The sequence below is a fragment of the Diceros bicornis genome, chromosome 9, assembly GCF_020826845.1.
Source record: "Diceros bicornis minor isolate mBicDic1 chromosome 9, mDicBic1.mat.cur, whole genome shotgun sequence".
NCBI lineage: Eukaryota > Metazoa > Chordata > Mammalia > Perissodactyla > Rhinocerotidae > Diceros > Diceros bicornis.
The window spans coordinates 3,697,467-3,723,512 of NC_080748.1; the positions used below are offsets into that span (position 1 = coordinate 3,697,467).

At 46.7% G+C, this 26,046-nt stretch overlaps 1 protein-coding gene across 2 annotated transcripts in view; it reads left to right on the forward strand.

Annotated features, from left to right (window-relative positions):
- Positions 1-2,375: 2,375 nt before the first annotated feature.
- The window catches only part of ATP12A (ATPase H+/K+ transporting non-gastric alpha2 subunit), a 30,246-nt gene continuing 6,575 nt past the window's right edge, over positions 2,376-26,046 (forward strand). For both annotated transcript variants that reach the window (XM_058547770.1, XM_058547771.1), the window contains exons 1-15: positions 2,376-2,516; positions 3,201-3,362; positions 6,535-6,594; positions 9,324-9,527; positions 10,276-10,389; positions 11,352-11,486; positions 11,617-11,734; positions 11,995-12,263; positions 13,448-13,646; positions 13,813-13,922; positions 16,131-16,265; positions 19,277-19,469; positions 21,432-21,607; positions 22,316-22,452; positions 25,245-25,395. In XM_058547770.1, coding sequence (XP_058403753.1) covers positions 2,508-2,516; positions 3,201-3,362; positions 6,535-6,594; positions 9,324-9,527; positions 10,276-10,389; positions 11,352-11,486; positions 11,617-11,734; positions 11,995-12,263; positions 13,448-13,646; positions 13,813-13,922; positions 16,131-16,265; positions 19,277-19,469; positions 21,432-21,607; positions 22,316-22,452; positions 25,245-25,395 — 2,172 coding nt within the window. In that variant the 5' untranslated portion in view covers positions 2,376-2,507. The remainder of the gene's footprint in view (positions 2,517-3,200; positions 3,363-6,534; positions 6,595-9,323; positions 9,528-10,275; positions 10,390-11,351; positions 11,487-11,616; positions 11,735-11,994; positions 12,264-13,447; positions 13,647-13,812; positions 13,923-16,130; positions 16,266-19,276; positions 19,470-21,431; positions 21,608-22,315; positions 22,453-25,244; positions 25,396-26,046) is intronic.

Below are 26,046 nucleotides of genomic sequence, written 5' to 3' on the forward strand. Positions count from 1 at the left end.
GGTACCCTGGCCTTTATGGCCAACCCAAGAGAGGTCATCAGAATTGGGTGGAGTTCAAGGTCATCACCCAAAACAGCACGGGAGATTGAAAACCTCTGGGGCTGGGGCCGGGCGTCCCATACAAAGTAGAGGAAGATGGCCACGGATGTTAGCTCAGGGCCAATCTTCCTGGGGGGGGGGGGGGCGGGGGGGGCGGGGAAGGGGAGGATTGGCATCAGGTGTTAGCTCAGGGCTAGTCCTCACAAAAAAGGAAAAAAAAAAAAAAAAAGAAAACCTCTGGGGCTGAAAAGAAGTGAGTGTGTGTTTCTGAGGGGAATCAGGTCATAGTTCCACTAGGTGACATCTGGCGGGGGCCTGCCTCACAGATCCCTGGAGGCCATTCTCCTCAAGGAGTAATGGGATGTCCGGACTGTGGGGCCGGATAACCAGTGACAGCAAAGCAGTAACTCTGCAGTTAGGGTGGCTGTGGGGGGAGTCGCCCCATTTGTCCTCTTTGGTAGAGGTCACACTCCAGGACACCTGATGGCATCAGAGGCTGCCACAAGGGCCACAGCCACAGTGGCTGAGACGGGCACCTGGCAGATGCCGGGAACTCTGCAGGACCAGAGGAGAGGGGTGCTGGAGAACCTGACAATGTTCTCTTGTGTCCAGTTTGGTAGTAGCTAATGTTTTTTCAAACTTGACCCCAACAAGAACAAACAGCAATCTTCTCCAAGGGGAGTTGCTACAATTTACTAATTTTTAACCCTATGCTATCCCTTCTTCATTAGCCCACTCCTCTTCCCCACCTCCCACTCTCCTATCCCCCCCAATCAAGTCAATATGAATCAGGGTTTGCTCTTGAAGTCCGAACTAGACTTGAGTTCAGGGGCATCTCTCTAAGCATCCTGCTTCTCTATTCCACACCTGTCCGAAAAGGTAGAGCAGAGGCTAGAACAGGTCAAGGTGAGCAGCAGCCACTTGGGCCTGCAAAACCCTTTTCCTTGGATTTCGAGGAAACAGTGGGAACATCAGGTTCATACAAATTTTGTATCTCCTTACTCCTATCCTCAAATCTTTTCTTTGAAGAGCATTCTCAAGGGGAGAAGGAGAGAGGAAAGACAGAACGCAGACTTCCCCAGATGTCCACTGTTGCTTGAGTTTGAACTGGAATTTAGGGGCGGCCCCGTGGCTTAGCGGTTAAGTACGCGCACTCCGCTACTGGTGGCCCGAGTTCGGATCCCAGGTGCACACCGATGCACCACGTCTCCGGCCATGCTGAGGCCGCGTCCCACATACAGCAACTAGAAGGATGTGCAACTATGACATACAACTATCTACTTGGTCTTTGGGGGAAAAAAAAAAAAGGAGGAAGATTGGCATGGATGTTGGCTTAGGGCTGATCTTCCTCACAAAAAATAAAAAATAAATGAACTAGAATTTAATGCCCCCTCCAACTCTAGACAACCTGTGAGGTGTATCTGTAAACCAGATGTCACCAGAGTCTTCCTGTCCCTTACGATTTAGTTAAGGAGTGTCTCATTGGGATTGCCCCTGCTCCACAGTGGGGGGGGGGGGCCTGAATTCAAATTCTGCCCTTTTAGAAAGAAAAGAGAGGGAGATGGAGGGAGGGAGGAGGGAAGAAACAAGGAGGGGCAGGGGGAAGGGAAGACCGACGGATTTGTGTTTAACATTTTCCGGGAGAGGGCGATCTCCATCCCAGCTGGGGGATGGGTGGGCTGTTACCCAGCGAGCCCAGAGCCTCAGTTCTCCCGCCAGACAACTTGTCCCGGGGTCCCGACCTCCCCGCCCTGCAGATCTGCACGGTGTCCTCCATCTCTCCCTTCCGCCCTCTCCCGCCAAAATTATTTCAAAACACCAAATTCTTATCTGGATCCTGCAAACTAATTCAGTTACTGCTCAGAGGCTCTCTAGGTCATTCCCAAATTCACTCTGAGACCCACATTTGCCTATCGAAATCCATTCTCCGGCAATAAAGTGGCCTTTTATTGCCAGGACACCTTAGAGAGCAGTCGCTGCTAGAAACTGCAATTCCCTCCTCTGCTTACATATTTTTACAAATTCCTTTATTGGTAAGCAAATTAAACTTTAAAGAGAAAAGCGGGTGTGGGTTTTCACAAAGCTCGGACGAAGGCGTGGCGGAAGCCGCTGGTTGTCGGCGCCGGCCGCAGGGTCCCCCACCCTGCTCCCGCCGGGCTCCCTCAGGGACCCCCGCCCGGCCGCAAGGCCCCCCGCCCCGCCCCCGCCGGGCTCCGGCGGTCCCGCCCGGCCGCCCCGCCCTGCCCCGGCCCGCGGGTCCCCGCCCCCCGGCCGTCGGGCGGCACCCGGCTCTGCGCGGGCACGTGGGCGGGCGGCTGCACTTAAGGCGGCGCCGCCTCGCGGAGGCAGCGGCTGCGCTCGGCCGCGAGGCTCTTGTCGCCGCCGCCTCCTCCTCCTCCGCCGACGGGACCCCCGGCCTGCGCCGAGCCCGGACCCCGCGCCCTACCGCCGGCCGCTCCGGTCGCGTCATGGCCCAGGTGCGTGCAGCCCAGCGCCCCCACGGCCGGCAGTGCGGACCGCCTCTGTTCCGCACTGCCTCCGCCGGCCCCTCTCCCCTCGCAGCCGCCGAGCGCGCGTGCTGGGAGCTAAGGGCTGGCTGGGTAGACAACCGAGTCCAAACGCGCGGGGAAGGGGCCCCCGGCGTCCTGTGCCAGCTCGGGTTCGGAGCGCTGGGCCGGGGGTGAGGGGTGGGGGTGCACCGACGCGTTGCGGTCGGTAAAGCCTCCTGCCCCGTCCGAGGTGCACGAGTTGAGTGGGCACCCGCACCCAGGAGACGGCCACACGGTCAGCGCGTCCTGCGGAAACGAGGTACTAGGGAGGCCTTGCTGCTCCTGGGAGGGATCTTGTCTCGAACTGGGGGAAACCACTTCCCCACCCCCAGGAAGGGGTCCACCTGTGGAGATGCCACCGGCCTGTCCCTACCCAGCCTTTCCTCCAGCTCGGAGGAGAGGGCGGGAGAGAAAAGTCAAGGCTGGGGAGCTGCGCTGGGGAGTGGAGAGAGAACCTCCCACAGCCCTGCGCCTGTCTCTCTCCAGTGGAGGGGATGAGAGGAGGGTCGGGGCTCCCTTCGCTTGGCTCCGACCCACCAGGAGACACGCTCGCTCTGCACCGCCTCGGGAAACCCGCCTTGGGCTAATATTGCACCTCTGCTTCTCTTTCAGAAAACTCCAGAAATTTACTCTGTGGAGCTCAGTGGAACTGAAGACGTGGAGAAAACAGACAGGGGGGGTGGTGGCAAGGAGAAGTACAGGGGCCTGAAGAACAAGCGCTTGGGACTCAGAAAGAATCACCAGAAGGAAGTGCTGAAAAAAGAACTTGGTCTGGTCAGTTGATTTGGTCCTTAAGCCAAATGGGTCCCCGTGAGTACTGCCCTTCCCCCTGAGAGCTTGCCCCTGTAACCTGCCTCTTACAAAAGAAAAATCAGTCTCAAAGATTGGAAAATCTCTGTGAGATTTGTTTTCTCGTTTAAAATTTTAGAAATGGTGTGATAGTATCTGCCCTGGTTCGGGCCTCTGCAGGATTCCTGCGTTCTGGTTGTAGGCACTCCCAAGCAGAGCTCAGGGAAGAATCATTCCAGTCCCCGCAGGCGTGGCCCAGCCCTCTCCTTCCTAGCTGCTTCATTGAGATAGAAGTATCCACTTGCCGGTTTTTTGCTGATAAGGTAAAACTATTTGAGCTGGAACCGCCCAGTAGGAAACCAAACCACTCAGCTTTGCTAGATTTCTGGTGTGTATGGCACATGAGAAAGAATAATTCCAGCGGTAAGAATGTTGGGCTTGGAATCAGACCCGCCTCAGGCTCAACTGAAGTTCCACTTCTCCACTGATTGGATCTGTAATTGGGAACAAACTACCTAGCTTCACTGAAGCTCCTTTTTCTTTATGTAAAATGGGAACTAGGGGCCGGCCAGGTGGCGTAGCCATTAAGTTCGCATGCTCCGCTTCCACGGCCAGGGCTTCATGGGATCAGATCCCAGGTGCGGACCTACTCACTGCTCATCAAGCCCTGCTGAGGCAACATCTCATATACAAAATAGAGGAAGATTGGCACAGATGTTAGCTCAGGGCTGATCTTCCTCAGCAAAAAAACAAAAGAAAATGGGAAATAATTTACATGGGTCTGTGAGGGGGAAAAAGTGAGGTAAGAGGCAGAGTATTTTGTGATTAAAGTGCTCTATGAAGCACGGTATTCTTGCTATGAAAGAAGAACTTTGGGGTATTAAAGCTGGCTGCCTGGAGAAGAGCCACCACAGTGCTGAAATGTGATAGATGACATCTCAGGAGGGCCAGAGGGGAAACTTGCACACTGAGCCTAAGATTTTGCTAGATTGTCCCTGCAGTTCATTGCACACTTTAAAGCTCTAGGACTGTTTGAGGTTTGTGTGTCGGTAGTGCTGTGAGCTCCCGTGGGTAGAGAAACAATTGTTAAATACTCGGGAATTTTGCAAGCTGACTGACATTGTGTAGTAGCTTGAAATCTGGCTATAGTGAGAAATGCCACAAATCAGAGCTTTTTATGTATTTTTCCTGGAGAGCTCGTTAAACATTAGCAGCATACCACTAGGTGTTTGTCCATATGTATTCTGATAGACATTTAAGAACACAGTCCTGGAATTGAACCGACCTGAATTCAAATGTCTGATTGAGGTTTAGTTTCCTATTCTGAAAAATAGGAATTAAAAATGGTGCCTACCTCTTACAGTTGTTGAGAGTGTTAAATAAGGTAAAGCAGGAGAAAGACTTGGCACAGCATCAGACAGTAGCTCCTCATTCTTATTTCCTGTGCATCTGTAGCATTTAGGATGGAAGACAAATCTAGTCTTCCTTGAAATTTCTACCTATAACATGAACATATATCCATTCTGTTATATGCCTGTTTATTATGGTGAGATCTCCATTCTTTGAGCATTTTGTGAAGATGTGTAATAGAGAAAAATAATTTCCATAGCATCAGCCAAAGTGTTCCACTGCTTCCTTGCTCAGAGAGGCACATCTTTCTTTCCTTCTTGTTTCCCAGCCTTCTCACAAGAGTCCTGTAGTTTGTGACAGCATACTTGGATGCTCTTGCATCCTGACCTCTCCAGCAAATTAGAACCTGGTGAGGAACAAAGTATCCCTGGCTTCTGAATAAACAACAGGTTGATAATGTCCCAAGCCTGAGCTGCCAGATGCTGCCCTGGGCTATTCCAGGGCTGGCCAGCAAAGTGTACCCCAGACATCCCCCTCAACCCCATCCCCTTCTCCGTGCTCTCATCCCCAAAGCCAGGGCTAAAGGGAGGGGGAAAGGTGTTCTGCCTCACAGTAAAAGCCCCTTAAAGTCTGAGATCCAGCCATGCAAACAATGGCTCTAATCATCAGTTACTTGTATCTGCCCAGCACTGAGCATACTGTGCCCAGAACTGTGTCTTAATCCCTTGAATCCACATTCAATTGATAATCGGTACAATGAATGAATGAGCACAGCAGAATCTGGCTGAGGAGAGGGGAAAAAAAAATTTTACTGGAAATTCTAATCTCTCAATGCAACATGAAACATTTTTTGCTTATACTTAAGAAATGGTTCTGGTACTAATCAGTATAAGTCTCTGTTTCAGACAATCAGACCTTACAGAATCCTGAGTGCTAGGTTTTCTGCTACAGGAAGGGGCTTCTCACCTTTCAGCCCAGTGGTTCTCAAAGGGAGAGGAGAGGAGGATTTTGTCCTCCAGGGGACATTTAGCAATGTCTGGAGACATTTTTGGTTATCACTTCTTGAGAGAGAGGGAGCTAATAGTTGGCACCTAGTGGGTGGAAGCCACCACAACAAAGAGTTACTGGCCCAAAATGTCAGTAATGCCAAGGTTGAGAAACTGCTTTAGTCTAATGAATCTGTGGCAAATTAGTAAGTGTGGGCCATACTTGTATTTATTTGGTAGGTGTTTAATCTGCAGGTCTTCTCTAACCAGTGAACCAAGTCTCAAGTACTTGAATAAGGAAAGGCATGCTTCTCTCTACCAGAGACTACCTACCTACCCAGGGAGGGCTCGTGGGTAAAGAGTTGTCAGAACATATGAAATGCTTTGGTTTTGCTCATCACCCTCAACTAATCCCAGAATTCAGGGCTGAGTTAAGGATACAGACATCTAATGCCTAGACAACAGATGTGCTAAGACTTGCATGTGTTGAAGTCAGATTGAGGTGAAATGCATTGCTTTGTTCATAAAAACGAAAAAGACAGGTACCATGTGGTAAATGGCAAATTAAATCTGAACTCTTCAGAGATGGCCAGCAAGTCCCCAGCCAGTGGATCAGAAGGACCAGTCTCTCCTGCAGCACGACTCTGCCCTCACTGCAGCAACCACCTGACACAGAGGGTTCTTTGTTTTTCTCCCACACTGCCTGACCCCTGTCCCATTGTCAGTGCTACTTTCCCAGTGTTCATGGGCTGGTCGAAGTTTAGGGTTTGAGTCTTTTGAAATTATCTAATTCACTCTGTTCTTCCTTTCGTGGCCTTCAGGAGGACCACAAACTCAGCACTAAGGAGTTGGAAAAGAAATATGGTACCAACATCATTACGGTAAGTCATCAGGGAACTAGTGACAGGGAAGAGAATCCCTGTGACTGTCCAGAGGAGACGGCTGTGTGCTCAGAGTGTGTGGAAAAGAATATGGCACCTCTAGGATGAGTAGCTTTGAGAATGCCAGTGACCCACATCCCTGGCATGTGAGAGAGAGGGCTGGTTAACCTCAGGAGCTGGCGTGTCTGAACCAAGGCCCTGGTCAAGCTCCTCTGCTGAGCTGTGCAGTTGGTCATAAACAATTCTCTTGACTGTGGGGAGGAAAGCTGTGGTATCCCCAGAAAGGTTCGGGTGTTTCCTCATTGTCATGGTCAGAAGTTGCTTTTACTCCCTGTGACCAGGAAGTATAATAGTCTCACTGAAGAAGGGGGAAACACAGTGTTAAGAAGCAAGGATCCAGGGGGCCAGCCCAGTGCGTAGTGGTTAAGTTCACGCACTCGGCTTCAGAGGCCCGGGGTTTGTGGGTTTGGATCCTGGGTGCAGACCTATACACTGCTCGTCAAGCCATGCTGTGGCGGCATCCCACGTACAAAATACAGGAAGAATGGCACAGATGGTAGCTCGGGGAAGATCTTCCTCCGCAACAAGAGGAGGATTGGCAACAGATGTTAGCTCAGGATCAATCTTTCTCACCAAAAAAAAAAAAAAAAAAAAAAAAACCAAGGATCCAGAGTAACAGTCTGAGAAACCTGGCTTGTCCACCTCCTCTAAGAAGGAACAATACCTCCAGGGCACACTGCTGTGCTCCCGGGCTCTCACAAATTCTCCCACCACAGAGGTGCTGCTTCCTTCTGTGAATTCAAACTCAAATTGCAAGAGTTTGGTGTCTTGACATCAGGAGATTTGGATACATCTGTTCAAGTCAACAAAAATACCTACTATGTGCAACACATTGGACTAGCAATAAGAGGGGCACAAAGGAGCAGGGGATCCCCGGTCTTAAGGTGGAGGCTGCTCAGCATGAGAGGCAGACGTGGAGGAAAGTGTCAACATTCACTCTATTCCGCTTAGATGGCAAATGAGAGGTTTACTGTTTATATGCTGAGAGAATGATAAATTCTGACCAGAGGAGGCTTCCTGGATGGTGCAGTGGTTGAATTGGGGCATGGGAGGATGATTCAGATTAAGTTGGCAGAGTACCCAGGGGGCCAGAAAGGACAGACTATTGTCTGGAGAGCCATCGGGGTTCCTGGGAGCCAGTGTACATGGGAAAGGGAGAGGCCAGGCAGAAAACGAGGCTGGCGAGAGGTGATGCAGGTGTAACTGTCAAGCGCTTGCATATTAAATTCAGGGATAAGGACTACTTTAGTTGTATAAGGGGTACAATTTCTAAACAGGAAAGCGGTTTGATAAGATTAGTTTTCAAAAGGCAATTCTGGTAGAAGATAGATATAGATATCTACAAATGTATCTATATATATTTGTTTTTTAAGTGGGAGATGGAAGGGTCTAGAAGAATGGGACAATAATCCAGGACTGTGAAATGAGGATCTGAAACAGGCTAGTAGCAGTGAGATGGGAAGGAAGGGGGCAGATTCAGGAGACGTTTCAGAGAAATAACTGATTTTACTTTGCCTTGCTGGGGTTTTGAACAAATCCCTAATCCCATTTTCTAAGGCAGAGAAGCAGGAAGAGGAGGAGGTTTGGTTCTGTGGTGGACTGGACCATGGCGGGGCAAGGGGGTGAGAGATTAGAGAGGGCAGTAGGGAAGAGAAAACATGAATTGTATTTTGAATTATACTATTTGAAATGTCTGTGGAACATCCTGGTGGAAATGTAAATGTTCAACAGTCATTGAGAAAGGTGAGTCTGGGGTTCTGGAAAAGGAATTGCAGATGGGGAATGATGATATCAAGTTGGTGACTCTAAATCTAGTTATTCAACAAATACTTGAGCCTCTACTACAGAAAAAGCAGTAGACCTTATAAAGGACACAAAAATGAACAAGGATAGAGTCCTTACCTTTAAGTAGTTTACAATATAATTAGAAAAGATGTGTCAAAGACTTTCTCCATAAAAGACAAGTTTGTGGGGAAAAAAACCCTATGAATGATAGGACAGGTATGTGGAGGGGGCTCTGTGCACCTGTGGATGGCATGCTTACCAGGGAAGCTTCTGACAAGTGACTGCTCATGTGGGCCTCAGAGGTTGGTAGCTGTTAACATGAACAAAAACTTAGAATCTCAGGTGAATGTATAAAAAAGCACCCCAGTTAAGGATGAGAAATTAGTCCGAGAGCTATATAGAAGCTCCAGAATAGAGAATGTTTTCTGGATAGTTACTGCATTGCCCTTAACCCTGGTGACTAGCTTCTGGATTTCAAATTCTCCTTAGCCAAGTTACTCTCTCTCTTATCTCTAAGACACTAATATGCCTTTGCAGAGCATAGTACAGTGGCTCAGGAGCCGGGGTGCCTGGTTGAATGCTGTGCCACCAGTTACCGGCCAGGTGACTGAACCTCTGCATGCCTCAGATCCCACATCTATAAAATGAGCAGAATAGTAGTGCCTTCATCAGAGGGTTATCCTGAAGAATAAATGAATAAATATATGGAGAACACTGCCTGGTTTATAGTAAGCATTAAGTATTCTGTCTCAGCAGGTGGGGGTGGGGGATGAGGCCTCGTCGCCTCGGACATGGTCATTTGTACCCACAACTGCGCAAGCATGATGTCCACCCTGGGGGAGGAGAGAGGTCTCACTCCTGTTTGGTTTGCTTGGCTTTCTCAGGGTCTCTCCAGCACCCAGGCTGCTGAGCTCCTGGCCCGGAACGGGCCCAACGCCCTCACCCCTCCCCAGGAAACACCGGAGGTTATCAAGTTCCTCAAGCAGATGGTGGGGGGGTTCTCTATCCTTCTGTGGATAGGAGCCATCCTGTGCTGGGTCGCATATGCGATTCAGTACTTCAGCGATAAGTCCTCATCCCTAGACAACGTAAGGCACGGGGGTCTCCTGCATGGTTTTGCTAAATTAGTAACGGGACAACAGAACCGTAAATAAGGTTTTTATGAGCAAGGCGCTGGGCTGGCATCAAGAGTTGACGACTGATCCATCACTGCATGGGTTTGGGAAAATCAGTAATTTTCCCAAAGTTGCGTCTGACTCTGATGTCTCAGAGGCAGTATAAGCATGAATTTTAAAAAGAGAGAAACTGTAAGTTCTAAGTGGAAAAAAAAAAGTCTGTATCCATGTGGAGAGTTTTTGGACTCTCTCCTCAAAGCTCTCTCCCTCTAACGTGGAGAGCATGTGTGCCTGCTGAGAACTGAGTACCAGAACCACAGGGCTGAGTCAGCCAACATGACACTAAGAGAAAGGCCAGATGCAGAGGGTCACGTGCTGTCTGATCCCATGGAGAGATGTCCCCAGCAGGTACATCCTGCAGATAGAGGAGATCAGTGGTTGCAGGGCTGGGGGCAGGGTGGGAAATGACTGACAGTGGGCACGAGGGGTCTTATTAGGATGATGGAAATGTTCTAAAATTGGATTGTGGTGACTGCCGCACATGGTGTAAATTTATTGAAAATCATTTCATTATATACTTACAGTGGGTAAATTTTGTGGCCTGTCAGTTACACCAGGACACAACTGCCCTCTTCCTCACCTTCCCGTGGTGAGCTCTAGCCTAGGAGCTGGCTTACTCCTGATGCTTGATTTCTGATTGATGCCTCTCCTCCTCACCCAGGTGTACCTGGGCGTTGTGCTTGCCCTGGTCGTTATTTTCACGGGCATCTTTGCTTACTACCAAGAGGCGAAAAGCACCAACATCATGGCCAGTTTTAGTAAGATGATCCCACAGGTGAGTGACAGCCATCCCTCTCTGGTCTCTGCATGACTTCAGGTGAGGAAGCATCAGATGAAGAGGAGAGTGGGGCGTTAGGGGCAGAGGGTTCATGCTCAAGCCCTGGCCCCATCCCTTGCAATCTGAGAAGTCTTGGGCAAGTGACCTAATCTCTCTGAACCCCTGCTTCCTCAGAGGGTTTTGAGACGATCATTGAGGTAAGATAGAGGGAAATGCTTAGTCAGGGGTGAAGTAGGACAGAAGCAGTCATTGCACAACACTTTCTGTTACTGCTCATAAGCACTGGTGAACTGTTTGGACAAAAGTAATTCAAGTGGCTCTGACAGTAACTACAGAAGTTCAGGAGTGTTCACTGGTAGCCGAGGAGATCAGCCTAGAATTCTGTACCTGGGGCCATTTTTGCTCCTGGTCTGAGCATGTTGCCCCACAATGCTCTCAGCATGGGAGGCCCACGGCTCCCCTCTTCCCTGAGGAACCTGTTAGGTGTCCTCTGGGGACACCGGGCACCACAGCACAGCGGGAAAACCACGCTGTCCCTGGCCCACAGCTGCCAGCTGGAGGGGATTCTGGGTGGGTCTTTTGTGCTAAGAAGTGGGAGATCCACCCCCTACTCCGTTCAGGTTTTCCTGACCTGAGCAAGATGATTAAACCCTTCCTAGGCGTCCCAGCCAGGATCACTCATCCTTCATTATCTGCCTCTCTGCCAGGCCAAGGGCTGTTGCTTTGCTGTATCTGTCTACAGCAGATTTTCTGCTTCCAAGAATATCTCTATGAGCTCCTCAAGAAGAAATACTTCTTACGGTCTTCAGGCCCCAAGTAAAAGTCTTTTGTTTCATTTTTTGCTGTTCTGACAGCTGCGAATTCCAATGCCTCTGTACCTGAGGTTTGCTGAGGTATAGACAGAGGAGAGTCTGCATCATTGCAAGATCTGAGGCATCTGTCATGTTTTTCTTTTGCAGCAAGCTCTTGTCATTCGAGATTCAGAGAAGAAGACAGTCCCTGCAGAGCAGCTGGTGGTGGGGGACATAGTGGAGATTAAAGGAGGAGACAAGATCCCTGCGGACATCAGGTTGCTGTCTGCTCAGGGGTGTAAGGTAAGTGTCACAGGGCACCCCGAGGTTTATGCTTGTAACTAGCTGGCATTCTGTTGTCTTTCCAGGTCTCAGTGTAACTGGGGCAGGGAACAAAGTACCTAATCTTGAACTTTTTTGAAATTTCTTCTAGGTCGATAACTCATCTCTCACTGGGGAATCTGAGCCCCAGTCTCGCTCTTGTGAGTTTACCCACGACAGTCCCTTGGAAACAAAGAATATTGGCTTCTATTCTACCACCTGTCTGGAAGGTAAGTCGGGCTGGCTCTCAGGGCCACCTCCCATATAACTTCTCCCTCCTCGGGCTTTATGTTTTTGTATCTTTATCATCTCTTGCTACAAAGCTTTTCCAAGAGAAAACATGGAATTGAAGAGGCTAGAGAACTATGTTGGGCCTTCGTGACATCATGTGCTAAATGATCATGTAAGCCACCAAAGAGAGGCCTGTAGGCAGGCTGTGGTCCTCTCCTGGCTGAGGACCCCTGGAATAAAATGTCTGCTTCACCTGTAGGCACAGCAACTGGCTTGGTCATCAACACAGGTGACCACACCATCATTGGTCAGATCGCCTCCCTGGCTTCTGGAGTTGGACATGAGAAGACGCCCATTGCCATTGAGATCGAGCACTTTGTTCATATTGTGGGAGGAGTGGCCGTCTCCATCGGCATCCTTTTCTTCATCATCGCGGTGTCCATGAAGTATTCTGTCCTGAACTCCATCATCTTCCTCATTGGCATCATTGTGGCCAATGTGCCTGAGGGTCTCCTGGCCACTGTCACTGTGAGTCCATGCTGCTAGGTGGCCTGTACCCTGACGCTGTTAATACATGCCATTCTACTTTGCAAACTGCAAGTCTCCTCCATCTTCAGAGCAACACTCCCTCCACGTCGGGGACAACCGTGGGACATTCTAAGTATACTGTTTCTTAGCAGGACAGAGGGAATTGTGATATTGTTAATATTTGAATGTACTGTCCTTGGAAACTTTATATTTTCATTTTCAGGAGATCTATCTGCAAATCACATATGTTGCTTTGCCCCTTAAGATCTAGCTAAAACAGACTTGAACCACTGCTTACAGATTTTTCCCAGAAGTCTGATCCCTTCCTCACATTTCCACATTTCTTAGAAAAAAAAAAATTTCCTTGGCCATTTCTACAACTGAGGAACTTAGGCAGGCAGATTGTTTACCTCACTTCTCTTCCCTCTCTCAGACACACAAATTCCTCCCATTTTTTTCTGCAAAGCAATTCAGCCTTTTCCTGCCTGTACCCCCAAATTCAGCTTTGGGTCTCCCTTTGTAAGGGCCCATCTACTTCATCCTTAACCAACCCCTACCTCTCTCCCCAATCTCTGCTGTGGAGGCCCTGTGGGGTGGGGGAAGAGGGCACTCCTATTTCCAGTTGTACGTAAATGTGGCCTATGTGATCATTGGCCTGGTGTTGTCCTGAGCAAGGACAGAGAGAAGTTTTTGAATTCTGGGTCTGTTCTGACTCCAGCAGATAGTAATTTGAAGAAATTAGAGCCAACAGAACCCTTTGAGATCTGGGGGTTTAAAAGAGAGAGCTAAGAATCTTTAAAATGCAACACAGATGCTTCTAGATTTCCCAAAGCAACAAGTGAGCCCTTTGGGACATGCTTTTGGGCATATAATTGTCAAAATCCTTCTTACACGTTCATGCCTGTAAGTGACAGGAGCTGGGCAGCCACAGCTCCCTTTATCGTGACTCATGAGTGTCAGCCATCTCACCCTTGCCTGGCTTTGCCACCTGTGGATCCTTCAGGATCATTTTTTTCAAGGAGTGAAGGCTTTATAGTGGTTTATTAGCCGCTGGGGCAGCTGTGCTGCATCTGTACCTGTACCTCTGTCCTGAAACTAGTCCAGCTCCGGCTGTTTCTGTGTTATTGAACCTGAGTTCACAATGATGATTTTTCTCAAAGCTTCTGTCTCTCTCTTTTGTCTAGGTGACTCTGTCACTGACAGCAAAACGGATGGCCAAGAAGAACTGCCTGGTAAAGAACCTGGAGGCCGTGGAGACCCTTGGCTCCACCTCCATCATTTGCTCCGACAAGACGGGGACTCTGACCCAGAACAGGATGACCGTGGCCCATCTGTGGTTCGATAATCAGATCTTTGTGGCTGACACAAGTGAAGACCATTCCAGTGAGTCTTCCGGAGCCCTCAGTCTGGCCCAAAGCTGTGGACTCAAGCAGGGCACTGAGCTGCACGTGGCCGCAGTGGTCTGCAGTCGCAAAGAATGGTTTGCGTAGTATAGTTTGTGGATAGCAGGCCCAGCCCCCCAGCCTTCCCTGTTCTTTCTGTTTTCCAGACCAAGTCTTTGATCAAAGCTCTGGAACCTGGGCCTCCCTATCAAAGATAATAACGTTGTGTAACCGAGCCGAATTCAGACCCGGACAGGAGAGTGTCCCCATCATGAAGGTAATGCTTATGCGTCACAGCTGGTATGACGTAACTTTCTTCTGATTCGGTGCTTGATTTAACCTCTGCCACTGAGTGAAGTTTGTACTAGTAAGAGCAAGTCTGGCTCACAAGACCTGCAGGAAATTTTCTTCACTGTAACTAGCTCTGAGACATCACAGAGATGTCTGAAAGTTCTTGGAATATTGATTACGTCTTTTGAAAATTGTCTCGTTCCAGAAAATGTGCCTTTAAGTTACTGTCCTAACTTCTTTACTAGCTAAGTAGATATAATCAAAGTTTCTTTATTACATAAATGCCATTCACTGAAGTTTAAAATATAATCGGATGGTGGGCCGGTCCCGTGGCTTAGCGGTTAAGTGCACGCGCTCCGCTACTGGCGGCCCAGGTTCGGATCCTGGGCGCGCAACAACACACCGCTTCTCCGGCCATGCTGAGGCTGCGTCCCACATACAGCAACTAGAAGGATGTGCAACTATGACATACAACTATCTACTGGGGCTTTGGGGAAGAAAAGGGAGGAGTATTGGCAATAGATGTTAGCTCAGAGCCTGTCTTCCTCAGCAAAAAAAAAAGGGGATTAGCATGGTTGTTAGCTCAGGGCTGATCTTCCTCACAAAAAAAAATATATATATATAAATGGGTGGAAATAGAAGGACTAACCTTAGAACACAGTCCTCTTGGCAGCAGGTGGAGCGCTGAGGGGCTCTAAACTTCTCTTCCCTGCTCCTCCCCACTCCTCCCCGCCCCCCTGCCCTCCCCTACCCTCTCTTCCCCGCTTCTCCCTCTCTTCCCCTCCTTTCTCTTCTCCTCCCCTCTGCCTTCTTCTCATCTTTTTTTCCCTCAGTGAGTCACTGAATCTATGTTCTCCTGACTTTTCTATTTGCCATCTAATTTCCTTCATCGACTCTTTCTCTTTCTTACATTTTTTTGTTTGCTTTTCTTGGTTTTTTTTTGTGAGGAAGATCAGCCCTGTGCTAACACCTGCCAGTCCTCCTCTTTTTCTTTTTCTTTTCTTTTTTTTTTTTTTTTTGCTGAGGAAGACTGGCCCTGTGCTAACATCCGTGCCCATCTTCCTCCACTTTATATGGGACGCTGCCACAGCATAGCTTGCCAGGTGGTGCATTGGTGCACGCCCAGGATCCGAACCGGCGAACCCCAGGCCGCCGAAGCGGAGCACGCGCACTTAACCGCTTGCACCACCGGGCCGGCCCCTGTTTGCTTTTCTTTCTCATCAAACAGCTCATCAAATTCTCAGACAACTGGTCACATTCTTTTTTTGGCCAATCACCTCTCTGTTGGTATCTTTCACATCCTTATCTCCAGTTATAATTTCTCACCCAAACTCCATAGATCTCCAGCAAGCTATATGTTTCCACTTGGAGGTTTTGTCATGTTAGACTCTCAACAAATTATACTTGTCACCTTCCACCTGTACCCAGCCTGGCTCCAAATCAATATTTTGTCTCACGTTTTCTTTTTTTCTATGACATAACCATTTCACTTGTCATCTAGGCCAAAACTTTGGAAGTCATCTTTAACTTGCTTCTTTCCTGATATCTAGTGATTCACCGAGTCATATCATTCTTGCTTCAAAATATCTATAATTTTACATTTCTATTATCACTGATACCTTCCGTCTGAATAATTATACCAACCTCTCATTTGGCCTCCATGATTCCAGCTTATCCCTCCCCTCGTCTTTCTTGCACGCCAATAGTTTTCCTTCATACTTCATTAGGTGAACTACTTTACCTAACTTTGCTCAAAAACTTTCTGTGTTTCTCTATTTTCTGCTTCTCGAGGCTCAGCCTGCCTTGCTGGGCCCTCTGTACCTCACCATCTCTCACCTCCACCTGCACTTCTGGCATCTACGTTGTGCCTTCGTTCGTGGCATTTTGGTGTCTGCTCCTCTGTCTGTGGGTAACCCACCCGTCTTTCGTGATCTAGTTCATAGCTGCGTTTTCCAGGAAACCACCCAGCTCTCCTAGAGCTCTTACGTTTCTGAACTTCCCTAATGCCAGTAGGTGGCACCATTCAGTTTAACACTTTGCCATGGTCTTGAATTATCACTAATTACCATGTAATCGTTGCATCTGTCTAATTAGATGGTAAGCTTAGTCAGGTTACATATTCGTTGATTGAAAATAATCACAAAAGGACCAGATTATGTGCTGCAAATATTTCCTTATCTCTTTTGATTCTCAGAAAGCTGTGGTTGGAGATGCCTCAGAAACTGCTCTTCTGAAATTCTCAGAGGTCATTTTGGGTGACGTGATGGAAGTTAGAAAAAGAAACCGCAAAGTAGCTGAAATCCCTTTTAACTCGACCAACAAATTTCAGGTGAGTCTTTCCTCACACCTGAATCTCTGTTATCACTAGAAGGGCATTTCAACGTGTAAGTATCCTTTGGTTAATAAGTGTTTTGAAAGATGCTTGACTTCAAAAATAGTTCTCAGGGATGCAGGGCCTGGGCATCTGGTAAACCCAGAACAAGTTTCCCTTGGTGGTCTCCTTAGTTTGTCTGAATAGGTAGAGAAAAAAGAAGGTGAAGATCTTGTCCGGACCTGGCTGCTCTTAAGAATGATCTATGTATACTATGTACACACACACATACCACGCCCACCCCACTGGGTAACTTTTGCACAACTGAGGGGCAACAGCCACATCCCAAAGGATAAGTGAAAGGTGGGGAGAGTTAACATTTACTGCATCCTTCATCTGTGTCAGGCACTTTACATACATTATCTCATTGAATCCTGACAGTAAACCTCTGACGAATTAATCCCGATTTATAGGTGAGGAAACAGGCCCTGAGAAAGTGTTGATATGACCAGAGTCCCACAGGCCTCTAAGTGGCACAACCGGTTTTCACAGGTCTGTTTGACTCCTGAGTCCATGAGGCAGAACAGTTTAGTTCAGGCCACGTGAGTAAGTCTTGCCCTTCATGAAGACCAGTGCATAGCCTCTCAGATGACGAGCCATGTTGTTTCCAGTTCTGCCCACGTGCAGTCGATAGGGATCTCCTTTCTACCCGTTGCTCAGGAGGAAAATGGCCATCCTTGCCTAGTTGTCTCCCCTCATTCCAGGGGTGGCCAGCAATCAACTGTCTCCATAGTCCTCATGTTAGGACAGGTGACGGTTTACCGCCCAAGGTACTGCTGCAGTTGGGATTTCCCATGACTCCACAGCTGAGAGGAGGCATCGTGACTTGATGGTTGCATGACAGTAAAGTCTATATATAGGATAACCATGTTTGTGTAAAAGTTTCTGGTGATTACTCACACATTTTGTTGGGATGGAGTTTAGGATTGGAAAAGAACTATTTGTGTTGCAAACATCTTTGTGGATAATGAGCCGATAAGGAATCGCAGTTAGCCAAATAGACAACTAACAAAAATGAATGATGTAAAATCTGAAGGCCAGGAAATCAGATCTCTTGTTCAAAACATAAGTAAAAATAGAATGCGTAACAATCCTAAAATAACCGCATGATAACTATTATTACTATTGTTATTTCCACGTGTATTTAATTACTCAATTCTCATAACGTGCATGCTCTTAAGGACTAGGTCGGATGATCTTTGCAATCAGCAACAGGACTGAGAATCCTCCTGGGGCTCCATTGCCTCCTGGTCATGTGAGAAATGAGAAAAGCAGGCTCTGTGAGGCCTCATGTACAAAATGCTAAGGGAGAAAGTGGGCTACCTTGAGTTGGGACTAGAAAGGAGAGAGGGTCCTGTGTGGGTTCCTGCAAAAGGGATCACAGAACCTCTTTGGATGCTGATAGTGCCATTTTATATTAACACATGAGCAACACTTAGCCCTCCACAAGGAGCTTTAGGTGTCACAACCTTGGAAGGTTTCAGGTATCTTTCAACTGAAGGAAACAAAGTGGCAAGTCTATGTCTTATTTATCTTAGAATAGCAATTCCCCAAACTGAGATTGGTCCATGAAAATATTTTCACTAGTTTATGGCAAATTGGAAAATTAGGACAATAATTTCTATATAAAGATGAATGTATTTAATTTAAAAGATTATCCTTTATATCCTGTATGATTAGGGCAGGGACTCTGGAGCCTGCTAGCCTGAATTTAAATCCCAGCTCAGCTACCTATTAATGTGTGGCCTTGCACACAAGTCATTCACCATCGGTGTCCTCTCTTGTAAAAGGCGATAGTAATAGTGCCCACAGCCTGAGGGTAGTTTTGAGAATTAAATGAGTCAATGTGTGAAGCACTTAGAACAGTACACACTCTAGAAGTGTTTATTATTTCTACTTTTTAAATGTTAAGGTGCTCTATCTTTGAGAAAATGGTTGTGATAATAGATGGGAGGTTTTTGGTTTGGTTTTGGTTTATTAGTTAGTTTTTTAATGTGTTTCCTTGGCCATTAAAAAAAAAAAAAAAAACCTGTGTGTGCCTTCCACTTTTTTTTTGTACTCATCTCTGAAACCCAAAAGTCTAAGAACTACTGATTTAGAATCAACAGATAGACCCCAAGTTGTAGAATTTTTCTTTGTTACTCATTCTCTCCCAAACACTCTGCTTCCTGAAATTCCTTTCAAAGGCTTAGAAGAGTACCTGGTATATAATAAGAGCTACATAAGATTCAGCCGTTTTATTATTGTCTATAAATTTTTTCTCGTTTTTCTCAATTATCTTATTAGGATGAATCCAGAAGTAGAATTATTAGGTCAAAGGGTATTGATGTTAAAATTATCATACCTGTTACTTAACTTTTCTCCTGAAAGCCTGTCCATGAGTGTGCCCATGTCCTCACAACCCTGCCATTTCCGTTCACATCTAGGCAATAAGGATCTGGATCAATAAGGACATGAAGTGGCACAGGAACTCCTCACGCCCTCATGCCTGTCTGAGCTCAGAATAGCTAGGGTCTGAAAGGCTGCTGCTCATGACAGGGAGGCAGAGGCCAGAGGTGAGGGAGGTGGCTCACAGTGCTCCAGCCCCACGGCCACCCCAGGAGATCTGGTTCAAGGCAGAAGATTTCACAGGATGACAACCAAATCTGGCCTTGCTAAAGCAGCCAGTTTCTGCTTGAAAGACGAGCTCTACTTAGTTTGGATTCAAACTCAGGGTGCCCCGCTGGGCTGGGACCGAGTCTAGATCTCTGCATGTTACTTGGCCACAACATAAAAAGGATGGGACATGCCTATAGAGAACACTCTTCTCTTCCATTTCAAGGATAAGTAGCCCAACAGGAGAAAGGGATGTTTTTAATCTTCTAGTCATGTTGCTAATTAAAAGATTTGTACAGTTCAGGCCCTTAGTAGTAAAGATGGTATCATTCAAAAGCATGCAGTACTTAACTCACTCAATTCCTTCCCTCCAGCTCTCCATCCACGAGACAGATGACCCCAATGACAAGCGCTTCCTCATGGTAATGAAAGGGGCCCCTGAGAGAGTCTTAGAGAAGTGCAGCACCATCATGGTCAATGGCCAGGAGCAGCCTCTGGACGAGAGCATGGCCGAGGCCTTCCACACAGCGTACATGGAGCTGGGAGGCCTGGGGGAGCGTGTGTTGGGTGAGCTCTGGGTGGCAGAACCCCTGTCGGTCACCTGTTGGGTGTGAGGCTCTACGCCAGGTCAGGGCACAAGCTGAGACGGGCTTATGATCTAGCAGAATAGCTGTGGCATCCACATGAATCATAGAAAGAATATGATTAACAGCATGGTAGACATATAAGAGAAGACTACGTGATGGCATCTGGGTCGGTTCCAGATAAGGAAAATCTGGGAAGATTTTGTGGAAGGAGTTACATTTTAAACTGAGCCTTGAAAATATTTGAAGGGAGGTGAGGGAAAGCATTCATGGGAGAAGGAACAACACAGGCCAGAGCACAGAGGTGGGAGTGGATGGGGTGTGGGCACACACTGCTGGTGAGCCCAGTATGTGTTGAGTGCTGCAGGGCAGATGAGGTGACACCGTCCTGGGAAATGGGGCTGGAAAGATAGATTGGAGGTCGTGACATGGAGTGCCTTCTGTGGGTGAGTGGCTGGGGCTTCGTTCTGCTGTCAGTGGAGAGTCACTGAAGGCTTTGCAGTGAGTGAACTGATCCGAGTTACCGTGTTTTTTGAAGGATCATTCTTGGCAGCAGCAGGGAGAGGAGAAGCATGGGTCTCAGTAGGAGGTGGCTGCCCTCACTCAGTTGAAAGTGGGCGGGAATTTGATCCAAGGCAATGGGAACTTGAGGAGGGGTCAGATACGAGAGACTTCAAGGAGGTGGAATTAGTAAGACTTAGCAACTAATTAGTGGAGAAAAGTAAGTTTAAAAAATTTTTGAAGTTTCCCACTTAGCTATTAGGGAAAATACACTGCCAGTAACAGAGACATAGATGTTAGAGGTGGAAACAACTACAGAAATACAACCACAGTGGCAGGAGCTTTAATTGTGGTAATTTCAGTGGTATCCCAGGATGTGTTCTGTTGTGAGCATCATGAGTTGACAAAATGGTGCCTCTGAACCACAGAATAATGAATTCAAGGTAACAAATGTTCATGGCTGATGATAAGTGTCATTAAACCTCATGAAAGTTTCTTGCCAGAAGAGACACAATCTGTGGAATGTGTGTTTCTAAAGAATATTTGAGTTTGTAAACCAAATAAAAGATACAAAGGAGATGTTGCTTTAAGCATGCCTTAAAATACTCACAGCACCAGGTAATCTTTTCAATGCAGGACTGCTGCCCATCTGCGTAGAGTCACTCAAGGAACCTCATGTTTGATTCCTAAAGTCTGTGCTTTACTGAAATGTGTAAAATGGCAGGTCATGCTGAGAAACAATTTGATGTAAAAGCTGATGAGAAAGTCACACAATCTGGGAAGTCCCACCAGATGCAGAAATCCCTTCTAGCTCAACCTGTGAGAGGCAGATGCCTTCTGAGTGACCAGTGGTTCTACTCCATTCCAAATGGCCTCTCACACTTTTATCTTGATTAAAAACTAAGCTTTATACCATTCCCCTGACACTCCAGATTCTTGCCTCAGTTCGTGCAGTTTTTTCTCTGCCTAAGATGGCCTTTCCACCCCTAATTCCTCCCTTCTTTCCCTGAAGAGTGTATGATGTGTCTCTCAAGAGTAAGCTCCCATGTGACCTCCTCAGTGAAGTCTTTCCTGATTCCCCAGGTGGCTGCAGCGTCGCTCTGCCCTGTAACACTCACTGTGCTGTATCATGCTTTATCTCTTGATGTCTCTGTCCCCACACTAAACTGGGACATCTTCAGAAGTAAAGGCTGTCCACTCTTGGTCTTTATATCCCTAGGGTGTAACAGAGCACCTAATGGGCACACAGTAAATTATTTTTGGATGAAATATGTCTTTCCTAATAACAAAACGCATTATAGAATTGAAAGAATTAGACAATTCTGGTATGCTCTGAAGTATTGGTAAAATAGTAAAGTACTGAGGGTGTATGAAAACGTTCCTCCTTTTCTTTTGTCGTTTCTTATCCTAGTTTCATTGACTCCCAAATTCATGCCCATTCCAGGTTTCTGTCATCTCTACTTGCCAGCAGACAAGTTTCCAGAAACCTATTCCTTTGATGTAGACACCATGAACTTTCCCACTTCCGGCCTCTGTTTCGTGGGGCTCTTGTCCATGATCGATCCCCCACGGTCCACAGTGCCTGACGCAGTCACCAAGTGCCGGAGTGCAGGCATCAAGGTGCGAGTTCCTTTCCTGACTTGAGATGTCCTCTATTTATGTTGTATCCCTGTCTAATAACGTTTGTCATAGGAGATAGTCAGTATTTAGGTCTCCTTAAGTAAGTATCGTAATTCCCTTTTCTTTAATCTCTGCTTTTACTATACTAAGATTTCAGTACCTGTCCAATAAAAGCAAAATGACTGTGTCTATGTGGAATAAATCACAATAGCAACAGCAGTGAGAAGAAAGCTATCTTTGTGTGCCATGAAGTGGCCATGTCTTGCCCTAGACTACAATAGACAATAAAAGGTTTTTATACTTAATCTTGAGGTCCAGCCTTTGTAATCATTTGCCTTCATGATACTGAAACCAAAATATTAATTCCGTTGCCATGTTAATATCAAGAAGCACCATGAGGCTGTCCCAAGTAGACATCTACCAGCCCTTTCACAAATAAAGTAACGTCAAAGGGAAAACGCTTCCTCTAGTGTCAGAGGAGGAAATGTAAGAAGCTTAGGAGCAAGGATAGAGCCAATGGATCAGTGTGTCCTTCAAAAACAGTTCTATCTTTGATGTAAAGATCAAGAACTGCCCGTAAGGGCAAACCATAGTAGTCCCTAGCCATGTTCTGCAGGTCATGGTGGCGTGGGCAATACTGAACTGCCCCTAATCCAGCCAGGTGAGTTCCTCATTGTTCACCTGCCTTTTTTGTTGTTTGTGTTGTAGGTTATCATGGTTACAGGTGATCATCCAATCACAGCCAAAGCTATTGCCAAGAGTGTAGGTATCATTTCAGCCAACAGTGAGACGGTGGAGGACGTCGCGCAGCGCCTCAGCGTTCCTGTGGAGCAAGTGAACAAAGGGTGAGCACAGAGCCAGTGTGGCAGAAACTCGAGTTCTTGTCCATGGGGCCTGTCGGCTCTAAAGAGCTATGCTGTTGGGAGCAAGTCCCCTTGTTTCCAAACACTCTCTCAGGGTAATACTAGGCTGGTTTCCTCTCTAATTCAGATATCCATTCATCCACTCAAAATTTTATCAAGCACCTAATACAGGCCAGGCACTGTATTGATACCACTGTATTAAAATTGGTATTGTGTTCCTTGTATGAAATTGCAAAATCCAGTGAAGTAGATCTGAAAACTTAAGTGCCCAATTTAGAAAGAAAAATTAAAATAAAGAGTTTATATGAAATTATTTGCTATTGATCCAGTTGTATAATCAGGAATATTAAGAACCTTTGGGTTCTGTGCACTCCCCTAGTGCATTTTAAATATTTATTCAGTTGCCTCATAACGTGTAGCTATGTAAACATATGCTTCTTTTCTGTTTTATTTGGTAGTAAAGAAAAGGGAAGCTTCCTAAGGAAAGACTTGGTTTTTCCTGCGTCTCCTAATTCTTTTAATGATGTCCATCCTTTAGTCCATTCATTTACCCATTCATTGGTGCATTAATTTTTTCAACAATTAATTGTCAAGTACCATCTATACACCAGGCACTGTGCTAGACGCTGGAACTAGACAGATCTTCCTCGACTTACGAGGGGGTTATGTCCCGATGACCCATCATAAGTTGAAGATATGATAAGTTGAGAATGCATTTAATACATTACCTAACCAAACATGAGAGCTTAGCCTAGCCTACCTAAACATGCTCAGAACACTTACATTAGCCTACAATTGGGCAAAATCATCTAACACAAAGCCTATTTTATAATAAAGTGTTGAATATCATAATTTATTGAATACTGTACTGAAAGTGAAAAACAGTAGTTTTCTGGGTGCAGAATGGTTTTCTGGATGCAGAATGGTTGTAAGTATGTGGATTGTTCACCCTTGTGATCACGTAGCCGGCTGGGAGCTGCATCTCGCTGCTGCTGCCCCTCATCATGAGAGAGTATTCTACCGCATAGTGCTATCCCAGGAAAAGAACAAAATTCAAACTTCAAAGTATGGTTTCTACTGAAGGCATGTTGCTTTCATAGCATCGTAAAGTTGAAAAATCATTCAAACCATTTGTAGTAGCAAACAGACCAGACACTCTCCCCACCCTCGGGGAACTTTCCATCTAGCCAGAGGGACAGAAAAATAAAAACTAATTGTGATGTGATAAGTACAACGAAGGAGACACTCTGGGGATGAAGGAGCTGGCAGTGGGAGGAAGAGTTACCTGGACTGTGGATAATTTTAATGATCAGACTTCAAAGTCTCAGTTTGAAAATAAATGTCATTGGCCTTATTACACATGTGGAGAAAAAAATGAAAGACCAATGAACCTCTTCCAGTTTCCCTAAGTATTTATGTCTTTTAGGAGTACAGAGCTGTCAGGTAATAAATTATTTCAAGGCGACAAATTACCAGTTAAGACAACCAAACAGAGTTACAGCCTCTGGGCACAACAGCAGTATCTGTAGTCTGAGAGTATTCCAGCACTTGTGTGTGTGAACAACACTCATTTACGAAAACAGGTTTGGAGCTTTTATTTGTTTTGTTTTTAAAAATAATAGGATTCTGCATTTTCATACAAGTGACCACACTGAGCAGGAGAGTGGGGTGGATACTTCTGTGCATGTTTTCAGTTTCCACTTGATCAGCTCTAGCTTCACAACCATATAATAACTGTATTTTTGCAGCTGTGGGGGGAAAGGAAAGACCATCTCTTTGTCTTTTATATTTTTTTACCAGGACTTAAGAAAACCTGTAGTTTGAGTCCAGTGCTGGAATTCTAATATTGAGCATGAATAGGAAAAAACAGACCTAAAAAAGCTCAAGACTTTAAAAATGTATAGAAAAAGGCATGCAGTGTTTTGTACTTAAGAGTGTTTAAGCTGAGATTCGAAGGCTGAAATGTGGAGTGTTGGCCAAGGGCAGGTGAGGTGAGAGGTGCCCTTTCCTGGCAAAGGCAGCAGGACCCGTGCAGGCCTTAGGGCAGTGGGATGGAGGTGGAGGGTGGAGACCTGAAGAGTCCGGTCCGCAGGAGGAAAGAGCCAAAGGAGTGATGAGGCTCGTGACCCGGGCTGCACTGGCCTTCCAGACCAGTGTGGCACTCGGGGAGGGGCTGCCTTCAGACAGTGGAAAGCCTCTGAAGAGTTTTGGCAGGGGGTAACACAGTCAGATCTGCATAATCAATAGTTTCTAGAACCTTACTCTTATAGTCAGCAGACAATAGTTTTCCTCAAAGAAGACCTCAATAAATTTTTCTCCTTACATAGCTCATTGTATGGGAGACACCCTATAAATCTGAAATAAACAACAACAAAGAATTGTTACCCATGTGTTTTGGCATAAGCTAAATCACTAGGACCCAAAACATAAACAGGCAGTTTTTTTTTTTACCCTCCTTTTACTTGTTTAGTAAAACATTGCCCTAGGAAGTACCACTTCTCACCCATTCCTGTAAGGAAAAGGCTATTTGGCTTATTCCTCTTGTTGTTTGATATCAGGAAATGGCCTTACTTGTAGCCTCAGTTTACTGTCTTGAAATGGAGACCCAGGTGTCACCGGTACCTGTAACCCTGTCATACCACTAGAGTATTAGGTGTCAGGGATGTTGGGTTGCAGGTAAAGCCAAAGAGGCGTCAGCCCACTTCCTGCCCAGAATGGTGTTTCCACCTAAGCTCCGACCTTTGGCCTCACCCGGTTCCTTCTGGCCCTTCTAGGGACGCTAAAGCTGCAGTGGTGACTGGCATGGCGCTGAAGGACATGAGCCCGGAACAGCTGGACGAGCTCTTAACCAGCTACCCAGAGATCGTCTTTGCCCGGACGTCCCCCCAGCAGAAGCTGATCATCGTGGAGGGCTGTCAAAGGCAGGTGGGTGGACAGCAGCACTGGGCAAAACTTCCAGGTCTGTCACTGTCCCATAGGGAAATGCAGGGCTGAGATCTGGATCCCAGATCACGGCTATGGTGCCTTGTAAACCTCTCAAGAGACAATTCTTTGCCTGTCCTCATCACTCCACATTTCTACCCTCTCGGGAGGCTGACCCTTCTGCCCTCCTTTGAAACCCTCCCGCACACAGCACCACGCTCCCGGAAAGACTTTCTGACAGTAGAGAAAGATTTAAAAACGTAAGCTGTAGAAAAAAAGTGTAAAGACATAAGATATAAAATGTGCACTTTCACCCCCACATACATTGGTTTGATTATTCCAACACATCTTGTTTGCAGCTCATTGTTCTTGCTTCTGGGATTTCTCGTTTTTTGTCTTTTCCCCTGTCGGGGAAGAGGGAGAATGCCCCTCCACCCTTTCCCTTAAGGTTCTTCTGGCTGGCCAAATAATTAAAAGACAGGTTAGCAGGAGAAAATAATACCAAGTTTAATAACATGTATTCAGGGGAGAAACCTGGGAAACTGAGTTTCTCAACACAACACCAGAGATTCTTGTCTTAAATACTATCTTCAGCTAAAGACAAAGAAGGATGTTGGAGGTGGGGGACAGGAGGGAGACAGAAATTACAGTAAT